General features: G+C 36.2%; 1 protein-coding gene across 2 annotated transcripts in view; it reads right to left on the bottom strand.

Moving 5' to 3' along the window:
• Window positions 1–6,392: 6,392 nt before the first annotated feature.
• The window catches only part of LOC140153139 (uncharacterized), a 61,967-nt gene continuing 42,655 nt past the window's right edge, over window positions 6,393–25,704 (bottom strand). For both annotated transcript variants that reach the window (XM_072175787.1, XM_072175795.1), the window contains exons 7-15: window positions 23,055–23,180; window positions 22,077–22,143; window positions 16,259–16,303; window positions 15,654–15,725; window positions 14,952–15,015; window positions 14,192–14,290; window positions 12,774–12,977; window positions 11,932–11,988; window positions 6,393–9,766 (exon numbers count right to left, since the gene is read on the bottom strand). In XM_072175787.1, coding sequence (XP_072031888.1) covers window positions 9,608–9,766; window positions 11,932–11,988; window positions 12,774–12,977; window positions 14,192–14,290; window positions 14,952–15,015; window positions 15,654–15,725; window positions 16,259–16,303; window positions 22,077–22,143; window positions 23,055–23,180 — 893 coding nt within the window. In that variant the 3' untranslated portion in view covers window positions 6,393–9,607. The remainder of the gene's footprint in view (window positions 9,767–11,931; window positions 11,989–12,773; window positions 12,978–14,191; window positions 14,291–14,951; window positions 15,016–15,653; window positions 15,726–16,258; window positions 16,304–22,076; window positions 22,144–23,054; window positions 23,181–25,704) is intronic.

Below are 25,704 nucleotides of genomic sequence, written 5' to 3' on the forward strand. Positions count from 1 at the left end.
ACATTCCCTGTGTGGGAGATTTAGGACATGTCTTCCATAGGGGATTTATGGAATAGTCAAATTCAATGTGATTTGTGAACAAGTGTGAAAACCTAACATGAAAGTTACCTCTTGTACCCAAGGCCGTCGCTAGAGGGGGGCATGACACCCCTATACACAATTTTTGTCGGCATAAAATAGACTGTTGTCGTCAAAACCATGTGATTATCGCAAATGTAATCAAAGCTATGTGATTGTCAGCAAATTGCAACAGTCATGTAAAATATTAATGTGTTATGAAATTGTGCTGTTGTTACGTAATAGACATATTGTAAATGTTATAGTAGTTACTAATTTAAAAAAATTGACTGTTACCTCCCCCCACTTTTTAGATTCTTGAGCGCCATCCTGGCTAAAAAAAACAATTTTGGTCTACAATTCACAAAATATTTCCGTCAGCAAAACATGCTGTACACCACCCAAATCATATTGGTCTAGCGACGCCCCTGCTTGTACCGTATAGCAAGAATTCACTATAACTATTGTCTATCATGATCATAATTATCCTGACCTTCTTACACAATGTTATTTAAAATTAGGTAAATTAAGCACATGATTGAATAATAATTCATTGTACTATGTCACCATTGTTTTCATACCTATTTTTGAGTTGGAATATAATATAGTGCTACAAAACTAGATTTCTTTTTATTTCTGCATAATCAATCTGAATCCTTTTTTATCTTTCCAAAAATAATTAAATGAAGTGAATAAGAAGGCCTACATATTACAGTACAACAATCAAACAACAATATGTCCAAATATTGGGCAAATCTATCTCGAGGCCTATTACAGTGATAAGTTATTAGAGATCGTATAGCAATATGAAGGGATCGGATAGCAACGTTTTGTGGGTCATGAGAGAATATCAGACATATCAAATTGCATGCATTCTTAATATGAGGAATGTCCTTCTGATATCAAGTAATTTTGATTTCTTGAAATTGGCGATATAAAACACATTTTACAAAATGCAAAGGAAGTTGAATACTATTATTGAATATATCTCAAAAGCAATATTCCCAACATCCCATTTTGCTTGATCGCATCACATTAACAATCATCAATGTATTTAATATTTAAGTAACTGGGAGGAAAAGCCGACAATCATTTGAAAATTTTGATTTTTCGTATTGAAAATACACATTTTTTTCCAGAAAAGACTTAATTTTTTTAGGTCTTTTGGGGGAAAATGTATATCTTTGATATATCTGATGTGCTCTTATGTCCCACAAAAATACTGTGCAAACGTTGCTATCAAATACCATATATATGTACTTTGAATCATTTAATATGGGTTTTATATGTCCACAGCTTGAATGATTAGTTTTGTATGGATATCCCCTCCTTACTTATGCCTCGCTAGTAATAGGCAACAGTTATTTGTATATACCTCATCTAAAGATTCCCGCCATCTGATTGGTTAAAAGTGCGGGGATAGTTTTGACTATGCCCGCAAAAGTAACTATTCCCCGGGCATAGTTCTGCATGTGCTTTGTTCCCACAGCGTAAAATGATATTACGCACGCGTTAATGTTTTCGCGCGCTATAATTACACGGAAATCGCAGATTGTAATCTGCCATTCGCATTGAAACTATTAATTTCTCTTCCCAAAATCGATGTTTTTAACCAGAAAGATGACAAGAATCTTAAGATTCGGTATATAAAACAAATATTGACTGCTTTTTATTCGGGGCATGGTTAAAATTATAGGCCAGCGGTGATCTCAAAACTATGACTATGCCCCTCAGCAACCCCTCGGGGCATAGTCATGGTTTTGAGATCACCTTAGGCCTATAATTTTAACCATGCCCCTCATAGCAGTCAATATTTGTATAATATTATTATTATTATCACCACATGAAAACACTCATTGTCATTTACAAAGTTAATCATCACATATTACATTTTGGTGAATCACACCACCAATTACATCATATTTTATCAAGTTTGGTGATAATCTCCTTAGATATGCCTTGTACAGTAAACAATTTTCCCCAGAATAAAAATTCCTTTAAAAAGGAATGTGGCGCCCAATGTGAACTTGGACGTGATATGGTGAATTCCATGGTGTGTAGATTTGGTATTATAATGATTTTTCTAGGGAAGAGTAGAAGATGATCAAATGCAAGAGAAATGTGTTTGATTGGGGAAGGTGTTCTGACAATCCAAATATAAACTTAGTCCACCTCAAATGACCTGTAACAATTTGTGATTGACATTACTTAATTCACCTCGGATGACTTTGATATGACATTCAACATTTCGCGCTTACACCAATCATATATCCATAACAATTTAACTCTTACAACTTCCTGTCAACTCTCTAATTTAAAACTTTAAATCTATGTCTGTTTGCCTTTTCTGTCTTGTGCCATTTAGTACACTACAGTTTGTTACAATAATTAAGATAAGCAAACATTGCTGGATAGATAACAGGATTTAGTTATTTACTTAATCCAATCATGGAGTAACCGCTATATAGAGCGTGTTTCTACAGGCCCACCGCTAAGTTACCGCTAAATGGATAACGCTATCTTACCGTTATCTTACCGTTTAACCTGCTGTTTCCACAGACAGGTTTTTGCCGTTGGAGTGTTCATACCGTTTAATCTGAATGACAAACATGTTTTAAAAGTGTATTTTGTCTTACCTTTTACGGTAGTATCGCCAAAATCTTGCATCGTGAGGCCTAGAATTAATGCTAGAATGGATTGTTTAATGGTTGATTATTGCTAAATAATCAATTTTTTTGTTATATTTTGCAAATCAACAAAAAAGTTTTACATTTTACACAGTTTTTCACTATTTTGTAGCATTTACAAATTTCCGTGAGCAAACCCCGAATTCCGTGAGTTTTTCTGATTTTCCGTATCACAGAGAAATTGTGGCTTTACATAATAGTTTGGACTTGTTATGTTGCCCAGGCTGTTATTAATTTTTTTTTTCATGTCGTCTGTCCAATTAACATGTTGATTAACAGCCATTTTGTTTGATTTTGCTCAATAATCGGCAAGTTACCGCTTAGGTCTGTTTCCACAGAAAATCTACCCGCTTCGTCAACGGCAAAAACCTACTCCAACGAGGTTCCGTTGGCGATGAAAAGGCGTTACAAAAAGGCGTTGGAGGCTGTTTCCACAGGAGTGATTAACGGTTCCATACCGTTTCCAAAACGGTATTTGGCTCTGTAGAAACACGCTCATAGAATCAAGCCATCAGTTTAAGAAAGCTCGTTAATTGATCTTAACACTATGGACCATAAGAGTCTCATCCCAATGGCATAGTCCAATAACCTCAATTACATAATCATAGTGCAAAATTTGACCTCAAGTTGCAGAGTATGAGTTTGTGTACAAAGGATGAATGTACAAATGTATTAGGGTTTAAGAACTGTTCCCATGATAGATGAGCATGTTGTGGATCCTAGTGTATGGTCAAATGTCACCGTCTATCGGGTTCTAAGGCACACGGTAAACTGGTTGAACGCATACAAAGGTCAGGATTTATTTGGTGTTTTTATAAATCCTAATTTTGTATTTTAAACAAAGAATATACGCTCACCATTTTATCCCGTGCATATCAGAAAACAATAATAAAATAAAATCCAAGCAAATTGTGGTTTTATTTCTGAGCTGGGCATAATTTTAGCAAAACAATTGCGAAGGCAATCTAGCAAGAGTGAAATTAGAAGCAGTTTACAAATACATGCCTATATTGTGGCCCCTCCGTAGAGGGCGCCACAAAAAGTTCAGTGATATCAGCTTTTGGATGAAAGATCCACAAGGCACTGTACCCAAGGAGATTGTCAATTTGGCACTAAGATAAATTGGTTCTCTTTCTATAGTCCATTTAAACTTTACGATAAATTGATTCTCTTTCTATAGTCCATTTAAACTTTCTTGACCAGCAAGAAATAATGGAATAAACCCCAAAAGGTTAATGATATCTTACTGATCACCTGGATTGAAAACACAAAGCTGAAAGATTGCCTTTTCTGAATATGTGCATAATAAATAGGACAACCTTTGTATTTACTATCCAAGCCTACATTAACCTTTTCATGTTTCTTCCATAAACAAAATTAGATTGTACAAACAACAACAATAATACTGTATTTCCCAGTCTATATGGCAAATGGAGTATGAACTAGTGGCAAATGGTGGTCATAGACCACAAACCTAGCTGGGGCATGTTGGTGTTGTGGAGGTATCTGACCCCTACAAAATGTTCCAAAAATGCTCCCCTGGTCATGGGGTTTGTTTTCACCGAGTTTAAGTCCTGTACTCCTAACAGATGTCCAAAAAATTCAATTCTAAGATTTGACCCCAGATGACCTTTGACCTGACCTATGCATGATGTTCCATAATGTTCCCCTGGTCTTGAGGTTTGTTGTCACCATGTTTGAGCCCAGTACCTCTTACAGATATCCAGAAAATGAAATTCTACGATTTGACCCCAGATGACCTTTGACATGACCCTTGCACAGTGTTCCAAAATGTTCCCCAGGTCAGTAAGTTTGTTGTGGAGTTTGAGCCCGTACCCCTAACAGATGTCCAGAAAATGCATTTAGAAAATTTGACCTCTACATGACCTTTGACCTGACCCCTGCAAAATGTTCCCCTGGTCATGAGATTTGTTGTCACTGAGTTTGAGTCCCATACCCCTTGCAGATATCCAGAAAATGAAGTTATAAAGATTTGACCCCAGATAACCTTTGACCTGACCCCTGCAAAGTGTTCCAACATGTTCCCCTGATCATTAAGTTTGTTGTCACCAAGTTTGAGCCCGTACCCAATACAGATGTCCAGGAAATGCGTTTCTAAAATTTGACCTCTGCATGACCTTTGACCTGACCCCATAAAATGTTCCCTGGTCATGAGATTTATTGTATCGAGTTTGAGCCCCATACTCCTTACAGATAATGCAATTGTAAGATTTTACCCCCTTAATGACCTTTGACCCCAATTCTGTGTGCAGGGTATGGGCACTGGGTAAAGCCGATGCACATGTGTAAGTGACGTCATTGTGCTATGTAATATGTGGCAGAAGAAGCATTTTGGAAGTATTTGGTTAAATACCGGAAATGCCCCCTTAATGACTTTTGACCCCAATTCTGTTTGCACCCTATGGGCACTGGATATAGCCGGTACATATGTGCAAGTTACGTAATTGTAGGGTGTAACATGTAGGAGGAGAAGCATTTTGAAATTTGTTGACAGAAGAAGAAGAAGAAGAAAGAAAGAACTAGTGGCAAATGGTGGTCATAGACCACAAACCTAGCTGGGGCGTGTTGGGGTTGTGGAGGTATCTGACCCCCAAAATGCAAAAAATGTTCCCCTGGTCATAAGGTTTGTTGTTACCGAGTTTGAGTCCCACATTCCTTACAGATGTCCAGCCAGAAAATGCAATTTTAAGATTTGACCCCAGATAACCTTTGACCTGACCCCTGCAAAATGTTCCAAAAATGTCCCCCTGGTCATTAAGTTTGTTGTCACCAAGTTTGAGCCCCGTATCCCTTACAGATGTACATTTCTAAGATTTGACCTCTGCATGACCTTTGACCTGATCCCTGCAAAATGTTCCCCTGGTCATGAGATTTGTTGTCACAGAGTTTGAATCCCATACCCCTTACAGATATCCCAAAAATGAAATTAGAAGATTTGACCCCAGATAACCTTTGACCTGACCCCTGCAAAGTGTTCCAAAATGTTCCCCTGATCATTAAGTTCGTTGTCACCAAGTCTGAGCCCCATACCCCTTACAGATGTCCAGGAAATTCATTTATAAAATTTGACCTCTGCATGACCTTTGACCTGACCCGTGCAAATTGTTCCTCTGGTCATGAGATTTGTTGTCACTGAGTTTGAGCCCCATACCCCTTACAGATGTCCAGATAATGCAATTGGAAGATTTTACCCCCTTAATGACCTTTGGCCCCAATTCTGTAAGCAAGTTATAGGCGTGTGGTATAGCCGATGCATATATGCAAATGACATCATTGTACTATATAATATGTGGCAGAAGATGCATTTTGAAGATATTTGGTTAAATACCGGAAATGCCCCTTTAATGACCTTTGCCCCCAATTCTGTTTAGACACTATGGGCACTGGATATAGCCAATACATATGTGCAAGTTACGTAACTGTAGGGTGTAACATGTAGGAGTAGAAGCATTTTGAAATAATTGCCAGAAAGAAGAAGAAAGAAAGAAAGAAAGAAAGAAAGAAAGATCGGATAGCAAAACAGTACCTAGCTCGGGGGGTTGAAAACCCCCCAGCTAGGTAAAGAAAAATCGGATAGCATTACAGTACCTAGCTGGGGGGGTGTAAACCCCCCAGCTAGGTAACTAGCTCTATAGCTGACTGTAAAATGCAGTTTCAAACATTACCAGAAGCTTGATTCCAAGGTGCATATTTGCGACCCATTCAAGGAAAATATACCTTCAACTTAATATTTTTCAAAAAAGTAACTTAATTTTAGAACAGGCAAAAATCAATTTTTTCATGATACCATACCTTACAATTGAAGGTTTGATTGTGAAGTTACAATAAATTTAGCCAACATAATTCTTATGTTTTTCTTTATTTTTGAAGCTTAGTTTGTCTATTTCTCAAAACTTTCCAAGCTCAAAGGTACTTGTATATTTGCTGGAATGGGTCACATATATAAAACTGATAACTGAAACTGTATCACCAATTATAGTCAAGAAGTTGAAACTTTTGTACTAAAACATCATTGGATGTGATTTAGTGGTATATGACCAAACAATTATTTGTTTGGTTCATGCATGTGGTATTACAACTGCAGCATATAGCCTGAAAAATACAGCGCCAGATTAGTCTATTAAACATGTTAAATTTAACATTCAAACAACATATTATAAATCACATTTATTATTTAATAACAAAAGTTTGTCAGTTATTTCAAACTTGAGTTGCAACATGATTAAGTGAAACTTTGGTTTCAAACAACTCATGAATCCATATTAATACAAATAATGCATTTAATGCAAACAGTCTATAACAAAACACAAACAAAATTGAAAAAACTTCATAAATATATTCTATAAAGGTTAACGCATATTAGTAGATTCAGAAATGCCCTGGGATACAGGTATTTGAAGAAATAAATGAGAGTACATCCACTGAAAAAAGTGAAGAAGGAAAAGAACAAATTTTTGTTTCACTTGGAATGGAGTACTTGGCAAAGTCTGATAATTTGAGTTCATATTGAATATTCAATCAAAAAGATTGATTTTGTCAATGGCAGTTAGTGACAAATCTTTTTCAGTTGAATGGTTTGAATTTCCAATTTTTTTAATCAATCAAAAGGAGTAATTCTCAAATGATTTAGCATTTGAAGTTTGATTGAAAAATGTTTAAGTTGAAAAAGCAAGATCAACAAGTTCTTTCCCATCAATTTCATCATTCATTAATTGGTGGAGTTCAATCTGGTTTTTTTTATGTCATGACAAATTAGAATTTCAAATTGCATGAAGGGAAAGGGAAGCATGCAGGAGGTCTTACATTTTGTAGGCAATAAGAAAAATGAAACAAATCAATGAAGGTAACTATTCCTGATTAAATATAATGAATACAAAGCATAGTTGGAACTATAATTTGGTGAATACTAGGAAGGTTGAGCCTACAACTACTTTGGTTAAATCTAGAGAAATCAAGAAAGAAATCAGTTTGCATGGCCTGACTAACAGATGAAATTTAACACACAATTAACATTTCTGGGTTCTACCTTCATGTAAGGATCATCACAAATTCTAAGGTTTGGTTTTAGGGTTTGAATTAGGGTTAGGGTAAGGGTTAGCCCGAGGGTTAGGGTTATAGGGTTAAGGAGAGAAAATTTGGGATGCTTACATGAAGGTAGCACCCACTTCTGCTCATATTCTCTTGCATCATGTATTACATTTTGCAACATAGGGCCTATTCTACAACAGGACTTCCCACATCTTATATTATCATCTGAGACAAATTATGTGGTCAAAGATGAAACATTATTTAACAGGTATAGGAGCATTTTAAGTGAATCTCAAACAGCTGGAAGTTTTTGGTCCATTTTGTGCATCATTAAAACTGTCAGAGAGCAAACTGATTGACACTTCTTACTTGCACTTCTTCTGAGACTGATTTGTCACCAGAAAATGGACCATTTTGACAATGTGGCTATGATGACCTGTGTCATATAAAATGGTCATATTCCAAAGTTCTTACATCAAATATCTGTGCAGACTTAATTATATATCGTTCAAGCTATTACAATGTGAAACAATTAATTGCTCTTATTTAATGATACAAGAATCAATAGGACTTCTTTTTTTAAATCTTTGGCTCAGCACAAAGATGGATGTGAAAATACAAAAATGTAGAAAAGTCAAGTGTGATTGAGAAAGGCCAATATGATACATTATACTATTGTGTACATGTTCTCATCTGTCTTAGCACTTTGTGCTCACACAAAGAGTCAAAGAATGTAGGCCTATCTGACAGTTATCTTAAGATTGTCATCTCAATGGTATACAAATTATGGAATTGTTATAAACCTTGTTCTTTTGTGAGTAGATAAATTATAAAGAATTTATCACACATAATTTTCACATGAAATACATTATACTAGTTTTACTATGAAAGACCTAATGTTGAAAGTGTGCCTCTAAGTTCAGAAAGCTTTTGTATAAATTGTGACATACTTTTGTTTCACTTCCATTAATTGTATTTATACAACTTATAAATAGGAAGAAAAATGAATACTTAGAACAATGCTGCCAAGTTTTAAGCAGTACAGACAACACTACTTACAAAAAATGAAAAAGGATCAGAGACTGACAATTCTATTTGCATTCTTGTACTTATGGTGCACAGTGTTTTCACTGCCATGGGATGTCAGTACTTGGAGGTGCAAGTGTGCAGTTGCCTGAACATATGCCGTTTTTGAAAAATAAGTCTGATCCTTTAGTTAGAGTAGTGTACATGGTGTATGTGGATGTGACTTGCATACAGAATTTTATACTATGGAGCATGTGTGATCCATGAAGGAAAAGTAGAGATCATTATCACTAAGTCCTTCTGCTTTTTATGTAGCTATCTATTTGGCATATGCATGAAGAATCCAAATATTGGTCTACCGCATGCACATCGCATGGCCACCTGCCCCTGCATTCAATGCCTGTGACCTGCTATCACGAGATGAATGTAAAGTCACGAGTTTGTAGTTTCAAGAAATCCTGGCTGACTGAGTTGATATCCTTTGTTGCTCTGCACCTGTACAAGCCAGTAGTATGTCCTTCGTAAATTACAAGTGGAATTCATTTCATCTAGGTGGGGCCGCTCCATTGTTGTTGACCACACCGTTGAAAAGTGCATGGCAAACGAAGAACACCAAATCAGTAGCCAGGACGTCTTGAAACTACCAACTTGCGACTTTACGCCCAATTCGTGGTAGCAAGTCACAATTACTCAGTCATGGCAGAATGAGATTTTCAGGATTTTGATCCATTTACCTTTATAATCTGTGAATGAAAGTATTGCGTGCATTGGTTCATAAAAAAAAAAACCTAGTATAAATCGTCATCTCTGTAGAGGTTGATATTTTTGGTATTTCCTTCGCTTGTTCCACTCTCGTCATCGCTGTCTTTTGAAACAGAGTTGTATGATTGCCGGCTTTCTAAATTATTTTGTTTTGCACATGTGTTGTTCAGCTTGTTCATGTTAATCTGTGAATGGAAATATTCAAAACAAAACAAAGGTTTAGTTAATACTGCTCTATACATAACAATTTAAACTTTTTTATATAGTTTCTTGACATATTTGAATTCTTGGGCTAAAAGCAACAAAATGTGATGTAAAATGAAGACAAAGTTGCAAAAGGTGGTTTGTTACACTTTCATTTATAGTGTGGTTGTTTATCATTTTATTCAAATCTCATTGATTTAACGCGGCTGTGTACTCTATAGACATTGTTTCTTTCGCGAAATTGAGTTTTTTTGAAATGTATTTACTTTGTTATGTTTTTTATAAATACAAGGAAAGAAAATCCAGATTGTTAACTCTAACTGCTCTATTTTAAGGATTTTATTTCACTATTTCACTCGTTTCCGCGATTTAAAGGAAAGAAAATCTTTGTTGTACCATCAGTTACACGCGCGCAACAACGCATCGCGTTTTGTAGTCGCGCAATTTGTTAACGCACAGATACGCTACGCATACGCACCGCTTATCTGCATGCGCATCTTATGGAAGCACCACGGAAGCACTGATTTTACAAAAACCTAGCGGTCAAATGGCTCCGTTTTAGCTGATAAAATGTGAATTTTTTCAAGTTCTTTCTCCCGATTTAAACATCAAGATATAAAATGATTTCGCCCAAACTTCTCAAGGGGCTGTGGATTTACCCGATGTTCACGTAATGTAAGGTAGAAAAAACGAGAAGTGCCGCATTCTTCTGTGCGTTTCGATCAAAGTGCAAAATGTGACCACTTTAAACTTTAACGGCCTTTATTTCAATGTTCATTTTCTCAGTAAAATGATGATTTAGGTACACGATAACTCAATAAATACAGCACCTATAGGTAAGCAATTATGCTCATCATTTACGCAAATAGGCGTTTGTGAATTTTAAAAAGTTCATTTTGATGCCTTATATGGTCAATATCTCAAAATATAAGCCAATATCAAAAACTAAAAAAACATTTTTGGAATGGTGCCTCAAGACTAAGAAAAAAACAAAAACATTTTTGGAAAGAGTGTTTTTTTGTTATGATGTACCGAACAAAAATGGCCAAAAATTCACTTTTTTTGTGATTTTCTTCATAATTGTTGTTTTTCACCAAATCTGTATTTATATTGAGATTCATTGATGTCTTGCCTTTATAAAAATGTATACTTTTATATGTCTTGCATGAATAATTGCAAAGTTATGGCACTTTTACTACATGCATGTCTGAGAGTACACAGCCTCCTTAAGTCATATTAAATTGAGTTCTTATAGTTAGCATTTTGATGCGAGTTACATCAAGATCAGTCCATAAAACTAAAACTGCCCTATCAGAATGCGAGTCAAAATAGCCTAGGCCTATATATTGAGTTTTGAACCTAGAAAAACCATTAGAAAAATAGGAGTGAATAAATATTGTACATTTGCACTTGTGTGCAATTTTGTATACTATAGGCCAGACGTGTAGCAAAGAGACAAAAAACGAGGCACGCCTATTTCGATGCACCTGCTACCCGCTGTGCATTCTCATCTTGCAAGATTGATAAATTTTCTTGAAGGTGGTTGTATTGATAATGGTCAAATTTGCCAACATTTTAAGTATTTTTTGTATATTATAAAAAATAGCAGAAATTGCAGAATTTCTTTGTTGTGTTTGAAAGAAGTTAATAAATGCAGATCCCTTGTTGCTTGAGAGATTGGACACAATAATACACTTGCCCTGGATGTTGATGCGTCTAATGCACTGCCCATGTGGGGCTCATGCACTGCACGAATCAACATCTCAATGCATGCGCATTATGGAGTCCTATTTCTCTCTCAACAAGTGATATGCATTTATTAACCCTAACACTGAACCCTGCTTTTTGATATCGGAAGTCAAAGAAGATACGAAAAAGTCAAGAAGAAGAAGAATTTTGACTTGGCACCCCCAGGATTCGAACCTTTGACCCCCCGCATGCCAACCACACGATCACGGACCAGTAGTTACACAGGTTATTGATGCCCGGCCAGCAATTCCGTGAGCATATAACACTTCGGGTGATTGCGTCATCGCAGACCCTGGGATTCATGCATGCGCAGAATTCTTCATCGTGGTATTTTGTGGTATTTTCCGGTGTTAGGGTTAATCTACAACATAACCAAAATGTTGAGAGGAACACTTACCCCTGCTGGTGTGTTAAATTGATCTACTGCTGTCTTTTCTGATTTACTTCTTTTAACCTGCATTTAAAAGGAGAAATGAAAGAAAACATTTTGATGTCTCGCTATTCATACCCATTACAATATTACAGGCCTAGCTGTGATTTGTTGATGTGTGGCTTGCTGCAGTCATTGTAATGTGTGATATTTTGGGCAATTTTCTATTTCAGTTATTTAGCTTTTGTTTGATGTCCATGACATATTGTAGGGTTGTGTTGTTATCAAGTTGGTAATACTGGTTAAATTTGTCACTTTTGGACAATAAAATGCCTTTGTTTTGAAAATAATGGCATGATATATCACGTATATATGCAAACCACAAACTTTTTTGTTTCTTTCAATTTGATATTCAGGGAAGTAAAATGCAATTTTATGGAGTCCCTTTTAGCCAACTTCAAAAACTGTATGATTGCATGGACAAAAACAGGAGGTATGCATGACCCCCTGACTGACTGTTTAGTGTGATGCTCTTGTTTATTAGTCTGGCATTACTATCTTAAGCGACAAATTACCGTAAAAACTTGATAGTTAGCATATGTGCTTACTATTGAGCGCTTTTGGTAACATGAAATTGTACCAAAGTCCAGTGCTTTACCAACAGATACACATTTGCAGGTTTATTTGTTCGTATATAACTATGTGTATCGATGATTTGCTCAAAACCCTTTACACTTTTGTGGATGGGGCTCTTCATGTTTGCCTGTTTTAAAAGCGCTCGATAGTAAGCACATCTGCTATCTATCGAGTTTTTATGGTATGGTAGATGTCACACTACTGAACATTTAGGAGAAATAATTTGTACTTACAAATATTATAATTAGTCCTGCAATGACTGCTAGTACTAATGTAACGCTTACAACCACACACACCGTGACCAGCAGTGAATGTGTTACAACTGGCTTGTATGTTTGGTTTTCTTCTGTTGGCTCATACTTGACTAACTGCACAGAAGTTGGATCTACGTGGAATGCATGACCCTCAAATGGGAAAATATAATGACCTGAATCCAGCTGAAATGAAAGGATTACATCAGAGAATATGTTACCACTTTTGCTGATTAAACAAACAAACTAGCAAATACTACAAACAAAATGCAACGAAGTATTTGATTTAATATGACATCTTGTAACATACTAAATATATTATGTAACCCCCAAGATTTCCAAAGCAAGCTTCCTGGGTATCTTGGTGAAGCTGCCTTGATATCTCCGACTCTAGCTGAGATAAGAGCACTGGTCCAGAATCTCGGTGGTCCTAGGTTCAAATCCTGGTCATGGTTATTTTTTTCTGTGCGCTAACTCAACTGAGTGGAAGAATTATTTTTGATCATAACAGTTACCCTTAAATAATACCGGTACACAATCCATAATTCACTGTACTTCTCTCTCATGCATGTTGCTAGAGAAGAGGGAGAAGTATGATGTGAAATACGAGACCTACAAAATTATCATGCTTCAATGCTACAAGATTCTATGGTTAGAGTGCTGGTGTGGAGTACCGGAGGTTCAAATCCAGGTCTCTTTCCTTAGCCAACTTGGAAAAAAAGAGCAATAAGTTGTGCTCATTTAACACTTGAACCCTATTTGACTTAACTCAAGTGCCAAGTAATCATAAATTGCAACTACCTGTTAACATAATAAGTCTAAAGACAAAATGAAATTAATTGTGACCATAGTATACAAATATTGACTGCTATGAGGGGCATGGTTAAAATTATAGGCCCAAGGGATACGCCTTGGGGCCTCGGGGCATAGTCATGGTTTTGAGTTCACCGGGGGCCTATAATTTTAACCATGCCCCGAATAAAAAGCAGTCAATATTTGTTTTATATACCAAATCTTAAGATTCTTGTCATCTGTTTGGTTAAAAGCATCGATTTTGGGAAGAGAAATTTTAATTTTAAACTATTAAAATAGTTTCAATGCGAACGGCACACAGATTACAATCTGCGCTTTCTGCGTAATTATAGCGCGTGAAAACATTAACGTGTGCGTAATATCATTTACGCTGGGAAAAACGCGCAGTTTGATCGTGACGCACGTGACCGGTCTATAGTTCATTTCCATGGACCGGTCCATAGTTCATTTTGCGGGCATAGTTAATTCAATGACTGCACTTTCAACCAATCAGATGACAGGAATCTTTATATGAGGTATATAATGCATTCTATACTACAACTTTTGTCCAATAAAAATGGGGTATTAGTTAACTCATGAAAACTTACCAGTAATACTACATTGGTTGCTGCATCCTCTATATCTGCTTCCACATCAGCAGTTGCAACTAAATTGAATTCAATATGAATACTACTACCAGCTGATATCTGAAATAAAACAATCAGGTGTGAAAAAGGCAATGTGATTTGATCTGACTTATCTGGGTCAAAGGTAATTGTGTTATCATCATGTTTCACAGTAACCAAGCATGCTATTGCTGGAATCCTTATAACCAGTGGCGTGTCCAGGGGGGTGCTTTGGGGGCTGAAGTCCCCCGCACATCGCTCATTGTTAAAAATCATGTAAAATCAGCTGTTTTTTGGCGATTTTAGCCACTAAGCCCCCCCTCCAGATCCTGGACACACCGGTGACCGGGGCCGGTGATAACTCTATCGTACTTGGTTTCAAACTTATCAGCTTCTACAATGAGCAACTGCACACAAGATTGGGATCCGCATCAATGCACACTCCTGGTATCCACATCCATAATAACAAGTGTCTACACAGCATTCTTATCCACATTCGGGAAATGATTGCGTAGTGAGCGCATTTCTTGTGTGTTACAGTGCGTGTGTGTGAAGTGCACTCATGGCACAATGCTGTCTGCGCGAACTGTCACAAACAAGAGAAGATCACATTGATCCTCATCCCAGGAGTGTTCATTGATGTCGATCCTTCCCATGTAGAGTCACCCATTGTCAGTATCTTTTGTTATTTCATTGTTGCATAGACTTTTTCATGCTCTCTTTATTCTGAAAAGAAACGTACCTGCATATCTTGTATTACATTTCTACTTATATGAATTGATTCTGCTAGATGTAATTCAAATGCACTGAAAGAAACAACAAAACAAAATGGAGCAGAAAAGAAGCAGTTAGTTTGACACTAGTTATTTAATATGACATTTTCTACAGGTCATGAAAAGTAATAAATATATCTGACTATAATGATTATAAAAATAACATCTGAAAGTAATAACACATCACACATCACGCTCATTGTAAAGCGTACTTTTAGCTACTTCACAAGACACGGCCATTATACTTTTTCAATAACCTACATTTGTGTCCGCATATTTAAAAGTTATTATCTGTGATTAGATTAAACATATCGCATATATTCATGAGGTTTTGAATTTTCAACAATCAACCATTTCTTTTCTTTCCCTGAAAATGCAATTGCTTGCTTTTGCCTTTATATGCAATGTACTTTTAAGTTAAAACAACTTCATGTTTTGCATTAATACCTGATACTTCTAGATTTTGTTTTTCTTTCATTCGTGGCTATAAATGCCAAGTGGTCTGAAGTGAGATTTACTCCAAACATTGCATTATTTTAATGTACTTGATGCCACTTCAAGACTACGCCATGTTTGATTGATAACTATAGTCACATATCTTCATATTTTGATAACATTCTCATCAGAGAGGGTTTTTTGTTTTAAATTACAGTCATAAAGGTGCAACTTACTTTTTGAATTTTGCTGTTCTTCCTGTGAGCAATGAGAAATCTTCTGTGAAATCAAGCATCACTGCTATTGTGCTGAAATATAAATGAATGTTGGGATTATAACATGTGACATATCACCCAACTAATCAATCTGAATGTGTTGTTGTGTAGCGTTAAATATAGCTATAACAAAACAAGGAGAACCTGTTAAGAGGGTCTGGCATTGCATCAGGGAATCAAACCCAGGCTGCAGTGGTGAGGGGTGAGTGCAGAATGCCCCCTTGAAAAATTGCTTTTGTCTGAAATCAGGACAGAAACCGGGGGACAGAAAGAACAAAAGTTAAATCAGCCCCTATTGGGCATGTTGGGCCTTGTTTTTCATTCAACTGGGACAAATTTCTCTTTTGCCCATAGGAACGATCAAGCTGGCCACGCACCTGCACCAACCAGTCATACCTTCAAATATATTAATTGATTGTATGATCTCAATTAATCAATCAATGCAATGAAGTATTACGTTAATTAAAAAAAAAGATTAAACAAAGAATTATTTTATCTATAAGTCAATAACCAATCACCCAGCTAATCCAACCATGCAGCCTATCATTATTTTAATCCATACTTACCCACAAAATTTAGTTGTACATAGCCATGACCCAAATTTGCAATGACTGAAAATAAGAAGGAAAGAAATTATTAAAACTGACATAACTGATGAGCTACTATATCTTTGTGAATATTCTGAAACTAGAGAGCTACTAGTAGTATTTACTTTAGTATAAATGCCCAAAATTATTTGTAAGCCATTCAGGTCAACAAAACAAGTCACATTTGTATCAGCAGAAATATTCCCCCTTGTGTTTGATTTTGGTACCAGGTTCTGCATTTATACTCTAACATATTATTGTTTTTTATAATGATTATTCTTCTGCAAAGTAGAAATAATTTTATATCTAAATTAAAAAATCAGGGGAAAAAGGAAATTAAACACCCCTAGTCACAAATCTTTAAATTGTCCAGCTCAATTTGAGCTGTCCCAACATTTTGCAAATAGGAAATGTTTACATTTACATACAGGGAGCCCTCATGCATGCATGAGCCCCTCTGAATTGGTACAGGTATGAGCAGGGACAAGTGATTTGCACGGAACGTTTTTCCCGTGCAATCTCCGTGCAATTGGATATATTTTTCCTATGGGCAGGGACACATGATTTGCACTGAAAACAAAGTTACGCGCAATCTGCTATTTTTTTTCACGCAGATCGCCTGTCCCTGGGTATGAGAAACCAGCAAGTAAATCACATTTTAAAGTTATTGTCTTCACTGGAATTTAAAAAGGCCTTACAATTCCCAAGTTTCTTTAATTTGAAATTGTCGTTGGCAGACTTTCATCAAATGAATATTGTTGACAACAACATTGTAGAATATTTCTGTCATGGCATTATTTTACTTGTCTATCTAAAAAGATGAGTTATATCAAAAGTGTATAATATTTGTGTATAGTTATTTTTCGCGATTTGGAGTGAGAAGAACATTTAGGCCTATAATTTTGTTATTTCCCTGATTGTCTAATCCTGCCCTATATACTTTCTATACATTAAAACATAATTTGCGATGTGTTAATTTCGCAGTTGGAACTCTGCGAAATTCATGAAAAATAAACCCTCACAAAAATTACCGTTTATACAGTAGTACAAGTAAGCAAGTTATACTAATAATATAACAACCTTGCAATGCTTTGAATCCAAACATAAGGAAGTAAAGTACAATTGACTCTTCCAAACAAATAATTATTTGCATGATGGCAACTCTCTGGAAATAATTTGCAACCTTGCATAGCAGATATGTGACCCAATGTACTGTATGTTCGGATTCATGGATATCAATTCTGCCACAAAATATTACTGGGGGATACAATGCACTATATTTCATCCAAGCTCATCCACATCAGATAAATAGAATTCCATAATCATTAGCTTAACCCTGTGTGCTAGCAAAAAATCCAAAACATTTATTGCAAAATTCTACTTGGCTTAATTGGCTACTTGCCTACTTGACTTATTTGAATAATAAATCAAGAAGATTTCAAATATTGGAGAGAAAATGACCACTTTTAGGCAACCCGATTCTACAAAATATGCATCTGGTTAATGATTAATTTGCTTGCTATGCTATACAAATATTTTTCCAAACAAACAGTTTTTAGCCTTTCTTGATGTATATCAGACCAATTTGAAATTTGACAAGTTAATAACAATTTGCCGACTACCCCTATCATGCTTATAGATCTTTGTGGACAATTATACTGAATACTCAACTCAACTCCATAAGTGAACCGAATATTCTATTGTTATAATCAGTAGGCCTATATATTAAACTGTCACAAGGTACCCCTCATTATCACAGATTTCAATACATATCCGCAAGTTCAACTATCACCTTAGGCGAACTGTTTTGTTACAAAAAGTGCATGATCATTCAGTGTGTCCACGGAATGCTTCATGCAATTGAAGTGAAGATAAACCATTTGAATCAATTAGGGAAATAGATGTCTTACTCTGAATAACTCTATAGTAGGTTTGTCACTTGAGTGTCGGTGAACATAATAATGGGCGTAATAAATATCTATTCAAGTGTAAAGATTTTAAGGTAGTTCCATGTACTTATTGGCCTACATATGTGACTATAATTTGCCTCAATTTCCTTCTCAAATAACAAATTTACAACACTGAACAACATTATTTTATTTTCTATTCATCCTGTGGAGGTTTTAACCCCCTGAGCACTACCTGCCGATCTAACATTGCCTAACATTCTAACAATGTTGCTGATTGGGTTAATTGATAATGAAAACTTCTTTTTGGCCAATCGGCAGGTAGTTCTCATGGGGTTTAAAGTTATGTAGCAAGATAGTACAATCCTGTAAATATTTATACCACAAAACAATTTACAAACCATACTTAATTTATCATATGAATAATTTATATAAAGAAACATATAGCCTAATAATTGCAAAATTTGTCAAATATGGTACACACTGCCAATGTTGCACTTTTATGAAAATCTGCACAAAGTTCATAGCCTGATGTTTATTGTACCGTCTGGATCAATCCTATCTAATCTTCAGTTATGCATAGCTATGAATTGAACTCTTTTTAATGATCATGAAAATATTTTATTGACTACATTCACAATAGAAAAATGCTTAACCAAGTGAACCTGTGGAAAGCAGTACGTGCAAAACGGTTACCCTGGTAAAAATATGACTTTAAATAAGAATAAATAAAATTGAAAGTATTAAATACCCTGGTTTGTGATCATACCATTTCTTACATTTGATTATTATTTTTTTGATAACAGTGTGGTTGAGAAAATCCCCATTAATTTGCAAATTGCTGGGAAAAATCAACACCAATTTGGTTACAATACTAACAAGGCCAGCCTGTAACTAGTAACCCTTTTTATGAACATACATTAAAATAAGTCCAAAAAGGCCCTAATTTGGAAGGGAAAAAATCACACACTGTCCATTTGTGAGTGGGAATGTTCAAATTTTTAAAGTCAATTTTTAGGGGATAAAGTCCAAATTTCTATGCAAGCAGATTTGTCCCAAAAACTTAATAAATACCCTAGATATGCTACAGGCCTGAAAACACCCGATCCAACCACTCTACAATCTTAAGAATAGCTATCATGTTCTGTCAAGAATTGCAAAATCATATAATTAGAATACCTACTTAACGTACTGCATCATTTGATAATATCGCTCAAAGTCACATGATAACCCCTTAATCGTTCCAGGGGTCCTTCAACTGCTGTGTTCTATCATGTATGTACGTCATCCACCAGTGGAGCTCCTGCGCCCCTCCGCAGAACTTCCGGTAGTGGATGTTCTGCGCTCGGGGGCGCAGAACATCCACTGTCAGAGTTGGTGCGCCCGGGCGCAGTCCCTTATATGTAACCATAGACATACCAACCTAGACCTATTACTGCCCATCCTTTACCACAGCGGGAGGTGAAGCCCCGTATCCAAGGTGATATTGACGGATTGACGGGTTACTAGCCTCATGGAAAAATATCGCAAACATGTTTGACGCGCTGCTTATGCGTGATTACTGCGCCGTTATCGCCGCGTCAAATGCAACAGGTTCCATCGACGCGAACATGTCTGCTTGTTTGCGTCCGGGTATGCGTCCGTGTCAAATTCGTTGCTAAGCAGTGTCGGCTTCACTATGCGAGTCAAAGTCATAGGTCTAGGTTCTTGTTTGTCTGGGTATGTAACGGTGGATCATTTCTGCGCTCGGGCGCAGAACATCCACTGTCGGAGTTGATGCGTCCGGGCGCAGTCCCTTACATGTAACGGTGGATCATTGCTGCGCTCGGGCGCAGAACATCCACTGTTGGAGTAACTGCGCTCGGAAGCAATACAATACATTTTCTTATTATAATACTGGTGGATCATTTCTGCGCTCGGGCGCAGAACATCCACTGTTGGAGTAACTGCGCTCGGAAGCAATATAATACATTTTCTTATTATAATACTGGTGGATCGTTTCTGCGCTCGGGCGCAGAACATCCACTGTCGGAGTTGATGCGCTCGGAAACAAAATAATACATTTTCTTATTAGGGCTATATTATATAAGGGACTGCGCCCGGGCGCATCAACTCCGATAGTGGATGTTCTGCGCCCGAGGGCAGAAATGATCCACCTACCGGAAGTTCTGCGGAAAGCGCAGTTACTCCAACAGTGGATGTTCTGCGCCCGAGCGCAGAAATGATCCACCGTTATTATAATACGAAAATCTATTATTTTACTTCCGAGCGCAGTTACTCCAACAGTGGATGTTCTGCGCCCGAGCGCAGCAATGATCCACCGTTACATATAAGGGACTGCGCTCGGGCGCATCAACTCCGATAGTGGATGTTCTGCGCCCGAGCGCAGAAATGACCCACCGTCATTATAATAAGAAAATCTATTATTTTGCTTCCGGGTGCAGCAACTCCGACAGTGGATTATCTGCGCCCCGAGCGCAGAACATCCACTACCGGAAGTTCTGCGGAGGGGCGCAGGAGCTCCACTGGTGGATGACGTACATACCTCGTTCTATTGCCAAGTGTTTAGAAATCCATGATTCAAGCATAAGTTTTCAGTTAAAAAATCTATTGTTTTGACATCTGATAATTGTATTTGTTTATTCTCTCTCTGAATTTCATAATTTGTGATTATTTGTACACTGATTAGATCACATCAGGTCAAATTTACTGAAAGGCAAAAAAAAAAAGATGGCTTGCTTGTTCTCCGCCAACTGACCCTAATCGGGAAAATTAAAATAAAAGTTTGTTTGTTTGTTTGTTTTTATTGTGCAAATGAACACCGACCCTAATTTTGGTAATTCAAAAAAAATAGTGGATGTTCTGCGCCCGAGTGCAGAAATGATCCACCGTTATTATAATACGAAAATCTATTATTTTACTTCCGAGCGCAGTTACTCCAACAGTGGATGTTCTGCGCCCGAGCGCAGAAATGATCCACCGTTATTATAATACGAAAATCTATTATTTTACTTCCGAGCGCAGTTACTCCAACAGTGGATGTTCTGCGCTCGGCGCAGCAATGATCCACCGTTACATATAAGGGACTGCGCCCGGGCGCATCAACTCCGATAGTGGATGTTCTGCGCCCGAGCGCAGAAATGACCCACCGTCATTATAATAAGAAAATCTATTATTTTGCTTCCGGGCGCAGCAACTCCGACAGTGGATTCTCTGAGCCCCGAGCGCAGAACATCCACTACCGGAAGTTCTGCGGAGGGGCGCAGGAGCTCCACTGGTGGATGACGTACATACCTCGTTCTATTGCCAAGTGTTTAGAAATCCATGATTCAAGCATAAGTTTTCAGTTAAAAAATCTATTGTTTTGACATCTGATAATTGTATTTGTTTATTCTCTCTCTGAATTTCATAATTTGTGATTATTTGTACACTGATTAGATCACATCAGGTCAAATTTACTGAAAGGCAAAAAAAAAAAGATGGCTTGCTTGTTCTCCGCCAACTGACCCTAATCGGGAAAATTAAAATAAAAGTTTGTTTGTTTGTTTGTTTTTATTGTGCAAATGAACACCGACCCTAATTTTGGTAATTCAAAAAAAAAAAATTTCTTTCAACATTTTTGACATCCTGATTTTTTTTACAGTTTCTACACAGTTCTAAACTGTTTTGAAAACATGAATGAAGTGGTATATAGTAGAGATATCTCCCAATTCATAACTACTTGGGCTATAAAAGCTGAATAAAGGCACAGAGTCATGCTTTGGCTATTACCTTTAAAAGAAATATTTAAAAATATATTTAAAACCTACTGACCACCCAATTCTGAAAAACTTGTGAAGGACAAGCAAACTATCTTTTGTTTTTTGCCCAATTTTAAACCAGTTACATACCATTTATTGCACTCCGCAATGCGTATTTCTCCATGTATATAAGTTTTTCCATTATAATAACAAACAGCTGTGGAGACAAAACAGATCCATAATCTTATTTCATAATTGTTGTTTAATTGTTAGTCGATTAGTGCACTAATCTAATATCAATTTCTAGGCTTACAATTATTAGAAAGATAACATCATTATCAGTGCTATGAAATTAGTTATAACAGTTGCATAATAATTAGTAGAGCAGTTTTCTACCAAACAGCTAAGAATTCAGGCAAGTTGTTATACAAGAGGAAGTAGGTTTATTTTTACAAATACTTGAGTGACTCCTATGTAATGGCAAATTGACTCATATTATATGAAAATATATAGATCTTCCATAATTTGCACAAATGCCAGGTTTTATAAACTATAGGGCTTAATTGAAAAGAAGAGTATCTCTAATGTTTCTGCACTATGGCCACAAAAAAGATGTTTGCTTGCCCTCAACCGACCGACTCTAATTTTGGAAATCAGAAAAAAGGTTTTTTTTCTATTTACTGTACAAAAGAATACAGACCCTATTTTTGGAAATTCCTGAAAAAGTGGTTTTTTTCTCAAATTGTTGCATTCTGAAGGTGTTTAAAAAAATGTATTTTACAGCTTGTGTTCAACATTTTAGTTGTTTTGTAATGTTAGTTGATTCATTTTGACACCAAAAGTGACTGATTTTTCATATTTTGAGCCTTAATTGATAAAAACAGTAGATTTTGCTAGCAATTTAAAAAAAAAGAAAAAAAAAGAAATCCTGACCGACCGACCCAATTATTAAAATTCATTTGAGGGCAAGCAAACAATTTTTTTTTCTTGGCCTAATTGGCTATATCTTTGTGTTATTGATTTTTATTTTAGATTTCATATTTTGATCATAACAATTTTTTTTTATAAGTTATAATTATATTTATTTTATTTACTGTTTTTAATATATGAACAAAACTTTTAACGCACCATGTAGTTTTTGATCGCAAAGTCTCCCTGTATATCCAATGGCACACTCACACACGTAGCCATTAGGGTCATCGGGTGATGTCGTACAACTTCCGCCATTCTGACATGGTTGACTGTTACAACCAACTAAAGAAATAAGGGAAAATGGCAGCCATTTTGAATAGTGAATTTCTGTATCACAGTTAACGTACCTGACACACTGAGAATGAAAAGTTATTCAAATGTTCTGACTGATACAGTTGACCATAAGTTTTTAGGAAAAGTGTTACTAAGAAGTGCCAACCTTGCATGCATTTAATTACTTTTACCTATACCCCCAAATTCCTATCAAAGAAATGTTATAGTAAGGAAATATTAGACATGCAAAAATATAATATCAATGTTGATAGAACAGGGGAAATAACTGAAGTACCTGTTATGTTATAAGAATACAGAATTCATTGTAGGCATGCAAACAACTGCTGAAATTCATATGCACATCAAACAAAATGAGGACTGATATGTCATGCATGTTTTTGGCTCTTTTTTCAAGAAATTAGTAAAATAGTTAACTTTTTCTTTTATCTCCAGCTAGGACTAAATGAATGAATAGGATTGAGCTATGTTTCATTTGGCAGAACTTGATATTATTTTTTTAATCCCCAAAAAATAGTGCTGTATTTTTCTGGAATAGGGAGTACCACTGATATACATCTTTGGTGACAATTGTCCTCTTTTTGCTTGATCATATTGGCATGGCATTATCATATTTACTATGTTCACATCCTTATTACAAAGTATATTAGCAAGATTTAAACAACACATCAGAGATCATGATAGCAAGCAAAGCATATGATAAAAAGAAAGCTACAACAATATAGAGAGGTTAGCAAAAAACATCTTAATAAATTTATGAAAGCTCATCTAAGACATGAAAAGTTTGTCATTAACATGGTCAGCTCATACGCATCTACTGAATTGACTTTGGTGTACCTTTGGTGAATCTGTGGTAGCTAGTGTATAAGGCAATTCAATCAAACTACCAGTCAGAATCCAGTGGTCATAATCATAAAGGATGTACATTTCACTAAGGAGCAAAACATCCCTGTATCATTATCAAGCACAAATTAGTTGTTGGTTACTAAAAATGATTCTGAGGTATGGCAAAGTGGTAAAAGATGTATTCAATATTTTTGTTGTGTTATTGGTTGTTTGTGGTAAAATATTAAATGTTTCGTTCAACAAAGGATATATATTTTGCCGGGATATTTTGTCACACAAAGTTTACACCTACAGTGTGCTAGATAAGACATATGTGTCACAATCTGCTCCATGGGGGCCAAAGGAGGCATTTTTGAAAATTGAGTTACTATAATTTGTACCTTGTAGTAACATTGGGCTATATCATATACTGAAAACACCAAAGGTCTAGCATATTTGGTTCTAAAGTTGTGAGGTTTTGTGATGCATATATTTTTAAATCTATTTTATTGTTTTTTACTCCATATTTTTGCCTTTATCTCGGTTTCAAATTTGCCGCCTATGGCCCCCATGGACCAGATTGTGTCACATATATAATACCAACTGGTTCATCCTCTACAGGCAGGTATTGCATTAAAAAAGGGTCACCGTCGGCGTCTAGTTAGTTTTGGCACTGATTTCTCAGCAAATTTTAACCTAAGCTTTACTTAATATATATTAAGCAAGCAGCACAAGCACCATGCACAAACAAATAACAATAAAAGCTGGCATAAACAACCTTATGTTAGTTAGACAAAATTCACATCCACATTTATACCGTTTTAGAAGCATGCAAAAGGGAAAATATTACAATAGATGATAATGGAGTCAAGTAATAAGAACTCAGAATCATGCAAAAAGATTTTATAAAGAAAACTAGCGGGGTATCAGGAAGACAAGGATGAGGCTCATGCAACAATGCGATGAAATCGTAATCGTGAATCGTCAAACTCACGCATGCATTCGTATCCTGTGGTGTCGTTAACTTCTTTGCACATGCTGTTATTTCGCATGGTTGGCTCTCACATGGTGAGAAATCTGAATGTGTATGCCAACAAGCGCATACAAGTTTATGGTGTGGTTCAAGGGAGGGGAATGGAAAAAAATCGGTTTATAAAGTTAGTAAGTTAAAATATGAAAATAATATTGAAATAAGGCCATCTTAATTTAATAGTTGTCTCAAAGCCCTTCCCAGAGGATGATTTAAGCACTTCCCAGCAAGTCTTGCGGTTAGCACAGCTGTGTTCAGTGAACATGACACCACTGCGCGCCCACTGCATACACACGTGCATGGTTAAATTTGAATTTGGACTGATATATTTACAATAAATACACATTCAAAATGGCAGTCGATTTCACATTTTATGTTATCTACAGAAGGTGTGAATTATCCTTCATGCATACATCACTTTAGATCTGAAATCGACCAAGTAATAATGACACACGGGCAATTCTAAAACAACATCTTTTGCACAGAGTTCAATGGGATTTGAAAAGTAAAGTGGCAGTTGAAACTCTAGTGATAATACTTTTACAGTGCATGATGGGGCTTCCTTAAATCATCCTCTGAGCCCTTCCCTTCCCAAGTTAAAGACCTAATGCGGAATGTGTGAAAAAATTACATTTACTCAATCCAGCAGGAATAGCACGC

The sequence above is a fragment of the Amphiura filiformis genome, chromosome 1 (assembly GCF_039555335.1).
Source record: "Amphiura filiformis chromosome 1, Afil_fr2py, whole genome shotgun sequence".
Lineage (NCBI taxonomy): Eukaryota > Metazoa > Echinodermata > Ophiuroidea > Amphilepidida > Amphiuridae > Amphiura > Amphiura filiformis.